Here is a 9848-nt window from a genome sequence, read left to right as displayed (position 1 = left end):
AAAATTGCAAGCTGCCGTCACACAGGTCCTCAAAGTTTGCATACAAATTGTGTCCTCCACTATTGCAGTGATTGAATTTAACAAGTGCAATCCTGAGACGTGGAGCTTCTACTGTGGACCTGATTGCATTTTTAAAGGATGGTGTTTTAATAACAGATTTTAACATGCACTTGAGGAGGCAAAGTCTTAGTCACGGTGATTGCGGCGTTTAAAAATAGCCCGTATCGGTGTGCTGCTGTCAGCATCACATCCCCTGAAGTCGCTGCTTCACCTGACAAAAGAAGGTACATTAGTTTGTTGAGTTATTTCATCACACTGTGAAAAAGGCTCAGTGTATAAAGGGGCAAATCAAAGGTTATAATGCAAACTTTTTATGTTTTTTTTTGTAGTTTGCTCTGTTAAAATAGTCAATTAAAGGAGCCAGTTTATTCACTGTACAATGTAATGAACTTATGCACAAGACGAGATTATCCTAATGGCAGCAGAGTTGATGAAGGTCAAAGGTGAATGTAAAGCTAGTTTCAGTCTCATTACTTCCCATATCAGTTTCCTGAATTGATGGGGGCTGCAAGGTGGCTCGGTGGTTAGTACCGTTGCCTCGCAGCAAGAAGGTCACCAGTTTGCGTACCGGCGAGGACACCAGGATTTTTCTGCGTGGAGTTTGCATGTTCTCCCCGTGCAGCAGGTTCTCCAGCCTCCTCCCACACAGTCCAAAAACATGTTGAGGTTAATTGGTGATTCTAAATTGTCCGTAGGTGTGAATGTGAGTGTGCTTGGTTGTCTGTCTCTAAGTGTAGCCCTGTGATAGACTGGTGACCTGTCCAGGGTGTCCCCTGCCTTCACCCTGAGTCAGCTGGGATAGACTCCAGCCCCCCACGACTCTCGTGAGGATTAAGCGATGCATAGATAATGTTTAATGGATGAACTGATAGGCATTGAGTTTTTAAAAATGTGTTTAAGAAATGATTGTAATGAAAGAGGGCCTTGAAGAAACGTCACATAACTTCATCACATAACTGTTAAAACCTACAACAACACCATCTATGGATGGCTGATAGGCTGAGAAATAAACATCATTCCTACTAAAAGTTTTTCCTTCAGTTGATGTTTGGATGATGGTGGCTGCAAGTGCTGTGTGAGGAGATGCTCCAAAATCTGAAAAGGGTGTTAAATGTGGTTGAGATACAGCAGCTGTGACTCATTTTCATCAAAACACTCAATGTCCTCTTGTGCTGCCTGGAGGTTTGGTGGCATTGCATTCCTGTAAAAAGGCCACTCCCATGTGGATAAGAGTGTTTCAACACAGCTCAAAAGCAGAAGGGAAAGGTATTTAAGTACTTCTTCTCAAGGTATGGTTCATTTTATGTGCCTTTATACCTCTTCGTTACTGCATTCCAAAGGAAAACACTGCAGATTTATGTGACAGCCAGAGGTAATTAAAGGCTCTGTACAGACACCTACACACACACACACAGACACACACACACAGGCATTTTCTTTTACCTTCACCGAATAGACTTTCTGATCGGGTGTAAATTGGGTGGAGTTATGTCGGGTTTGTGACGCCACCAAACTGTGCAACAAGAAGGAAAACGGGATAAGCTGCACATGAGTACAACAAAATCCACAGAAAGGTGGCAGAGATGCCCGTCAGGCACAGCATTCATCAGGCTGCATAAGTATAGATACCTGTATGTGGAGGGCCTTTAGGATTCACATACAAATCATATGAAGCTTCTATGAACTGTAATGCATTGTTACTGATTCTGAGTAATCAAGCTGATATTTAGAACCGATGTACATCAGCAGTAAAATAAAAAATTAATGTAGAACTCAAACACAAAATGAAAAGGTTTTGTTTCTTTATGTTTTACATATGTTTAAACATTTATCCTTCAGAGTTGACTGACTATTGCTCCTGTTGGGAAGCGATCAAATAGTGCTGCAGGCCAGATCACAAGATCCCAGAGTGACTAAAGATAGAGAGAGAGCCAAAGTAGGGCCTTTTTAAATCAATTCATTTTATTAGAAATGAGTAAAAACAAACAAACAAACAAACAAAAACAATACAAATAACCAGAAAACTGGTGAATATTGATAAAAAACGTAGTTAGCACTGGCTCCATCCCAATCAGCTGTTAAGTGCTTCTTAAACCTCGGTGTATAGCAACAACTTTAAATAATCTAAAACTGATGTGTCTATTGTGTTTTGTTTGTTTGTTTGTCTAAATGCTATTATTTCATATGCTAGAAGACACATCATAAGTAAATTAAGCAGTCAACGCCACGTCCTACACCATCGACTCTTCAGACAGAGTTTCATACAAAACAAAAGTAAGAAACCAGTCCAAACTCACGGGTTGAAGCATTCCTCATCATTATTTGTCTTCAGAATTGGTTTTCGGTTCAGATACGTGTGGCTGAATTACTTCAATATGACAGTTTATTATTGTGCTGCACAGAATAGTTTTGCAGTGTTTGAACAGAGTTGTAGGCGAGCTGGTGTGCTCGAGCTGCAGCAGGTAGCAGAGGGGTGGATGGAGAAAGAGACGAGGGATCCATAGATCTGCACATTCTAGACAAAGAAATAGTGCAGAGCTTCATATAAACCAACCACCAGGAGGATTCATTTTATGGGGAAAATAGATATATAAATATGTAACTTCGATGCACAGAGGTGAGTTTTAGGGGTTAAATCTGACATTAGAGTTGCTAAAAGTAATTTTATTCAGGTGATATTTTGAATGGAGGACTTTTACACTGTGACACTACTTAAGTAAAACATATGACACTTGTTCAGTCTGTCGATAAAAGTGATCATTTATATTCACTTTGTAGTGGTTTCAAGGGATTCTCCTCTGTAAAGAAAGAAGGGGATTCTAAGTATCCCATAAGACCTGTAATATGGAGCCATGAGATGTCCTCACTGGGTCAAACTTTGAGGCTTGTTCTAAATCCACTTCAGTCATCTTCAGTCAGAGTTCCTGACTGCCATCTTTGGCCCAATAAAAATCCACCTTTTAAAGTCACTTCGATCTTTTTCTCTTGACATTAAATCAGCTCCCAAACAGGAATACTTCTGACTTTTTCTATGTTTTACACATAATATTTCATGGCTCAGTTGTATGATTCAGCACCCCCACACGTATAAGAGCATCTATATTTGTTCTGTTTCCAAATAATTCAGATTGCTGATTGAATTTGTCACCCGTCTGGACTTTAACAGAATGAACAGGGATGACGTAGTATTGCACAATGACAAGCAGCTTTATTTCACAGACTTATTTAATGTCAACACAAAGAAGTAAAATGAAAGAAATAGTGACACTAAAACAAGCAATGTGTCATATTATGAAAGGCTATGAGTGCCAAGTAGAAAAAGAGGGATTACGCAGTACATGGAGCAGCATAACACAGAGAAAAAATCTTTTCCCCAGATAAAACACCACCATGTGACAAAGGCTGAGTCCCATGGAAATGCCTGCCAGTTATTCACATGGGTCCTGGATGACTATCAGCAGATAGCTGTTCTCTGCAGAGACATAAAAGAAGAGAAGATCAGACGTGCAAATGTAGTGACAACAGTGAAGCCAAGAAAGTGTTCAGCTCTTGACTGAGATCATATTAAATGTCTGTGTCAGGGATAACCATTAAGTCAACTATACCAATAGGTAAAACTACTACATGCTCACCGACTGCAACCATGATCTCATGTTTCTTTGAGCGGATGCGGAGGAAGGTGAAGTCATTCTGAGGGTCAATATCTCTGACTGTGTTCCTGGCCATCGTCGAGAGCTGGCACAGAAGTTCTGCATATTTAGCAGTTGTGGGGTTATCTAAAGTAGTTTTGATGGGAATACCTTAAAAGACAAAACAGTAATCGTTACAGACTGCACTGCGGAGTCAAGTCACTGTTACTTATATCGGACATTTAAAACAACAGATGATGAGCCAAAGGGCTTTCCAGCAGAGAAACAGGACGAGCATTAGGAATTTACCTAACGAGTTTAAATGTTAATGCTAAAACCTTACAGCATTATGTATTATGTACCTGAGTAATTCATATAATACAGCTAAGACCTGACAATATTATACAGAATACAAATTTACCTGGCCAAAATAAATATTAAAGCTAAAATAAACCATAATATTATACATAACACAAATATACTTGACTAATTTAAATGTTAAGGTTAAGAACCTACAATAATATTTATTCTAAAGAATGATCTGACTACTGTAAAAATAAAGATAAACACCATATAATATTATCTAAATTTATCTGAGTAATTTACATATTATGGTTAACACACTAGCAAGATAATATAAAATACTACATATAATACAAATGAACCTTTCTAATCTAGACAATACAGTTAAGGCCCTACAATATTATACAGAATACAAACTTACCCCAATAATTAAATATAAGCCATATTATTATATATATATATTAAAAACTGACCTGATTAATTCAGATGTTGAAGTTCTACAATAATATATACTTCCCAATTAGTTTACGATTATTTAGCTGACTAATTTAAATATTAGGTTACGACCCCACAATACTAAATGTAATATAAAGAAAGTTTACTAAATTAAAACCTACAGTATTATATGCTCTAACAAATGGCTTGATTTATTAAAAACTGTACTTTATATTTTTATTTTTTTGTTTTTGGCTTAACTCACCTTCTGCATTGACAACTATGGTTCCAATCACACCTTTACTGGCTTCAATTCTCCTCAGTGTTTCTTCAACTTCATCCTGTTTGACCAAGAAAATTTAAAAAGTACATTCTGATAAAACAGCACTGAAGGATGGTCGACAAAGAGCTAGCTAGCAGTGCCACAAAGTTAGCTAAGAGTCACTGAATAGCTACTTGAGGATATTTAACTTAAATATAAACATTGCTGAGTCTATCATTAAGTTTTAAGATATGTTAATAGCATACTTTTGACTAAATTGCTCCGCTCCTACCATTTTGTCTGCTGCGGCTCCTCCGTCTCTTCTCCGCTTGTCTCTGTTGCCAAGAGAAACGGAAGGGACGTCAGGCGCAGGCGCAGTGCAGCTCAGACGTCATTGTGTGGAAGTGGCTGTGTGCTGTTTATCTTCACTGCGAAAATGCCGGAGTTAGCGGTGGAAAATGTGGTCGTTCATCCCCTTGTGTTGCTCAGCGTTGTCGATCATTTTAACAGGTCAGTGAGCTCGGTGTTTGTGTTCAGTCCTATCGCAAATATTGGAAGTTAAATTGTCCAGAAGCGCAACGCTGCTGCTAGGCTAAGCTAATGCTAGCCCTGCTGAGTCAGAGCCCCGTTGAGAGTGAATGCAGACATGACCAAGCTAGTTAGCTCTGTGTTAGCGAACAAGAAGTGTAAGACTGTTAAATGAATTAGTAACACCGTAGGGTCGATTAGTAGTTGTGATTGCTACTGCGATCACACTAATGGCACTACCTTGTCATTCATTTCTTCACCGGTTGAAAACATAACGAACTGGGCATTGACGTTAGCTTAGCCTAAAAGACAGCTAACGACTGCCGATCACTTTTGTCAAACTATGACAAACTAGCAACTTAATGTATTCTGATCATTTGTCATTTTAATTCACAGGATAGGAAAGGTTGGAAACCAGAAACGAGTGGTTGGAGTCCTCCTGGGATCATGGCAGAAAAAAGTTCTCGACGTCTCAAATAGTTTTGCAGGTAAGTGTCACGATGACACCATTCAGAGGATCAGAGAGAGATCAGATAAATCAAGAGCAGTTCTACAAAGAAAACGGAAGCATTAGTAGCTGAGAGTTGTAATAAGATAAAAACTTAGTAGCATTTTCGTTTGCCTGATGAAGTCACACACCAGTTTGTAACCCAGGTTTGTGTTTTAAATTTAGAGTTCTTTTAGACACTTGAAAGCTCACTTGATCTTCTGATTTTCAAGCAGTTTCTTGGCATTTTTCCTGACTGTTACATTTTTACTCACTGTAGGCTTGTTTTTCACTGCACTATAAAATCCTGCCCCTCTGTGGAAACAGCACAACAATGGGTAGAAGTAAAGACAGCTCAGACATGACTCACTGTGTAGTATGACACAGTTATAATGACAGAATCATCCATCCATTATCTATACACCGCTTAATCCTCACTAGGGTAACGGGGGCTGGAGCGTATCCCAGCTGACTCAGGGTGAAGGCAGAGGACACCCTGGACAGGTCACCAGTCTATCACAGGGCTACACTTAGAGACAGACAACCAAGCACACTCACACCTACCAGTTAACCTCAACATGTTTTGTGGGAGGAAGCTGGAGAGAGAACCCACGCTGCACGGGGAGAACATGCAAACTCCACGCAGAAAGATCCCGGGTGTCCTCACCGGGACGTGAACCGGCGACCTTCTAGCTGCGAGGCAACGGTGCTAACCACCGAGCCACCTTGAAGCAGAAATTTCTTTGATTGTTTATTTACCAAAAATTAAAAAGTTTGGAATCAACATTTTATATCACATTTTTTCATGCGCCCACAGGTGTTACCATTGGTGAAGAAACATAGGAGCTCTACATATTATTGATATTTTACTATGTATATTCTTATAAGCTTTAGTACCGAAGCGTTTTTCACATTACTCTGCACATCAGCTCTAGAAAGAAGTGTCACCATGGTGATCATATCTTCAAACAACTTGCAGACAACTTGCTCCTCTGTTTACAGGTTTTCAGCCATGCTGCATTTATTTTGTAGATTTAGTATGTTTTATTTTCTTCTCAATTTCTTTTAATTTATTTCCAAACTTGTCTCATCCTTGCTTTGTGTAAATACAGCCTGCAGTTCAGCTGAACAATTTCTGAATTTTTCTCACGCGACTGATGGTCACAGCTGAGTCAGTCATTGTTTCCCAGGTGTCCTGAGGATTGCAGAATTTTTTGTTTTGTATAGGCTCTGGTGCAAACAGTTTACTTATGGTGGATTTTTAAACGAGAGGTGTAGAATTAAAAGATTTCTCTGAAAAAAAATCATGACTGTAAGCTTCAGTTTAGTTAGGTTTATTTTCTAGGTGAAACTGCACACATGATCAGTTCAGGGACTCTCAGAAAGTTGAAAATCCTCAGATTTTTTATGTTTTTATAGTTTGTGGCTCTGATAAATGGTGTAATTTTGGAAACTTAAAGAAAAAAAAAGAAGAAAAACATGCTTTTGAAACTTGCAATGCTCAGTGCAGGTTCACTGGGTGTCACAGAAGTTCACAGAAAACTTACCTCTGGATTTGTGACTCTACAGAACAATATACAGCTGAATTATTGTCAAAAATAATGAATATTTAGGGTGAATTCTCTAACTCTTCGTTTATGTTTTAGTGCCATTTGATGAGGACGACAGGGACGACTCGGTGTGGTTCCTGGATCATGACTACTTGGAGAACATGTACGGCATGTTCAAGAAAGTTAACGGTAAGGCAGTGGTTTTGTCAATGAAATTTAGTTGTGTTTAAACTCCCTGCGTTATCCTGATTTCATACTTCTGTCCTGCTTTTCCAGCCAGAGAAAGAATAGTCGGATGGTACCACACAGGGCCCAAGTTACATAAGAATGACATTGCCATCAATGAGCTCATCAAGCAGTACTGTACCAATTCGGTATGTAGCTGCTCTGCTTTTCCCTCATTTTAATGGGCATGTCTCTGGACATCACCTCCCTCTAGTCATGGTTATTCTGATGATGAATAACCCACATATACACTTCTCTTTTTATCCTACCAGGTGTTAGTCATTATAGATGTGAAGCCCAAAGATCTTGGTCTGCCCACAGAAGCGTACATCTCTGTGGAGGAAATACATGACGTAAGTGAACCATGAACTGCACCAAAGCAAGTCAGCAAGAGGAATTGTGTTTTGCTGTGTTGATGTTTATAGGCTGAAAACAAACTCAAGTTTAGATCAGAGTTTAAATTTTTGTTTCTATATGTGCAACTTGCTATTTACAGGATGGAACTCCAACGTCCAAGACATTTGAACACGTCACCAGTGAGATCGGAGCGGAAGAAGCAGAGGAGGTGGGAGTGGAGCACCTGCTGAGGTACGAAGCAAACCTTTGACTCACACACACATAGTATAGCCTCAGAGTTGATCACATTAAACAGAAATAGTCAACAACAGAAAACTTCCTGAACCAGTATTGTCCACATCCTCATTGACTTCTTGTCTACTGTATCCTGACTACAGAGACATCAAAGATACGACAGTGGGCACTCTGTCGCAACGCATCACAAACCAGGTTCATGGCCTAAAGGGACTCAACTCAAAGTTACTGGACATCCGCTCTTACCTGGAGAGGGTGGCCGCAGGCAAACTTCCCATCAACCACCAGATCATCTACCAGCTGCAGGATGTCTTCAACCTGCTGCCAGATGTAAATCTACTGGTAAGTTGTTCATGCGTGACATGCATGTGCTTCATGTTAATTTATGGCAATCTTTCAAGGGAAATTGTCCTTTGAATTATAGCGCCACTGATTTCACTCAGCCTAAAGTGATACTCGCAGAAATACTTTTTCTTGCTTAATTGTGTAATTGTGCTAATTAAAGTTACAACAATACTTACAGTTACAGGTTACATTGTTAGCAATACTGCATACTTACTGTTACTTCAGATTTTAATTTAATGCAGTGAATCACAGAGATGTGGAGTAGAAAACAAAAGGTTAAGGTTTAACCTCTAAGTGAGCAGCAGCTTCTACTTTCATCCACTGGAGGGCAAACAAAGTCTGAACTGAGGTCTAGTAAGACACATGCAGCTGAGGCTTTAATGGTGTTTTCCCAATGAGAAGTTATGACGAATTATCAAATGTTAAATTTTATTCTTAAATACTTGGCTACCAACAGGATTTGTGGTCACAGTCTGTGATAAAGCAACAACATGATTTGATCCATGGGCCGTTTATGAATGGTTTCTTTTTATCCTAAACATTTTAATCAAATATTTGCATCACATAAATCTCTGTGTATTTCAAAGTATGTATTGAATAAATATTTGTATTATTTCATCGCCAGATCCTTGGAAATTTCACATCATATAAAGATGCTATTTGTTGTTCGAACAAGACTTTCCATGTTACTAAATATTGTGGATTTCAATTGCAGGAGTTCACAAAAGCCTTCTACCTAAAGACCAACGACCAGATGCTGGTGGTCTACCTGGCCTCGCTCATACGCTCTGTGGTGGCTCTGCACAACCTGATCAACAACAAGATTTCCAACCGAGACGCAGAAAAGAAGGAAGGACAGGAAAAGGAGGAAGGCAAGAAAGAGAAGAAAGACGACAAAGAGAAAAAAGACGAGAAAGACAAGGACAAGGAGAAAGGGGACGGCGCCAAGAAAGATGAGAAGAAGAAGAAATGAGTGCTCCTCCTCTGCGGTCTTCTCTCGGATCACACCGTCTTCATCTGGATGGTGCTCTACTTTCTGCCCACAGGCACAGCTCTGTATGTGGGTCTCAGGCTAAAAGTAGGACTCTATATGGGGAATGGTGTCATTTGAGATTTGGCCTCATGGTCACCAGTGGCACTCAAAGACTGTTATTATCGTATCGAGATGATGATGCTTGATGTTCTGAACTGTGAGAACGTGTTTATGCTGTTTCCACAGTTGCCATGCTCCTGGTGTTGTGTAACACCTGGTATTCCTTTTTTGTAAGATTGAGGAAAACGTTTTGTTTCTGTATCACTCATTAAATTGGGATCATATAAGAAATGTGTTGTTTTTGCGGTTTTATCAGAATTTTAAAAAGAGGTAGGTAATTTGCTTTCAGGCAGGTGTGTGGTCATGTTTGTTTTGAGGTCACCTTCATATTTTTAGGGTC

At 39.4% G+C, this 9848-nt stretch overlaps 2 protein-coding genes across 2 annotated transcripts; one reads left to right on the top strand and one right to left on the bottom strand.

The window, feature by feature from the left end:
- Positions 1–3243: 3243 nt before the first annotated feature.
- Positions 3244–5080, bottom strand: LOC103371537 (dynein light chain roadblock-type 2-like). Its single transcript, XM_008300893.1, has 4 exons — positions 4982–5080; positions 4693–4768; positions 3693–3860; positions 3244–3532 (listed from the first exon to the last, which is right to left on the bottom strand). The coding sequence occupies exons 1-4, from the start codon at positions 4982–4984 to the stop codon at positions 3489–3491; spliced, it is 291 nt and encodes a 96-aa protein (XP_008299115.1). The 5' UTR covers positions 4985–5080; the 3' UTR covers positions 3244–3488.
- Positions 5064–9739, top strand: psmd7 (proteasome 26S subunit, non-ATPase 7). The gene is made up of 8 exons (XM_008300894.1): positions 5064–5199; positions 5614–5705; positions 7351–7443; positions 7531–7628; positions 7752–7832; positions 7976–8067; positions 8214–8412; positions 9131–9739. The coding sequence occupies exons 1-8, from the start codon at positions 5126–5128 to the stop codon at positions 9386–9388; spliced, it is 987 nt and encodes a 328-aa protein (XP_008299116.1). The 5' UTR covers positions 5064–5125; the 3' UTR covers positions 9389–9739.
- The last annotated feature ends 109 nt before the right edge of the window (positions 9740–9848 follow it).

Source organism: Stegastes partitus, unplaced genomic scaffold (genome assembly GCF_000690725.1).
Source record: "Stegastes partitus isolate 25-593 unplaced genomic scaffold, Stegastes_partitus-1.0.2 Scaffold1605, whole genome shotgun sequence".
Taxonomy (NCBI): Eukaryota; Metazoa; Chordata; class Actinopteri; family Pomacentridae; genus Stegastes; species Stegastes partitus.
The sequence above is the reverse complement of the archived record's forward strand: the minus strand, read 5'-3'. Positions and strand labels throughout refer to the sequence as shown.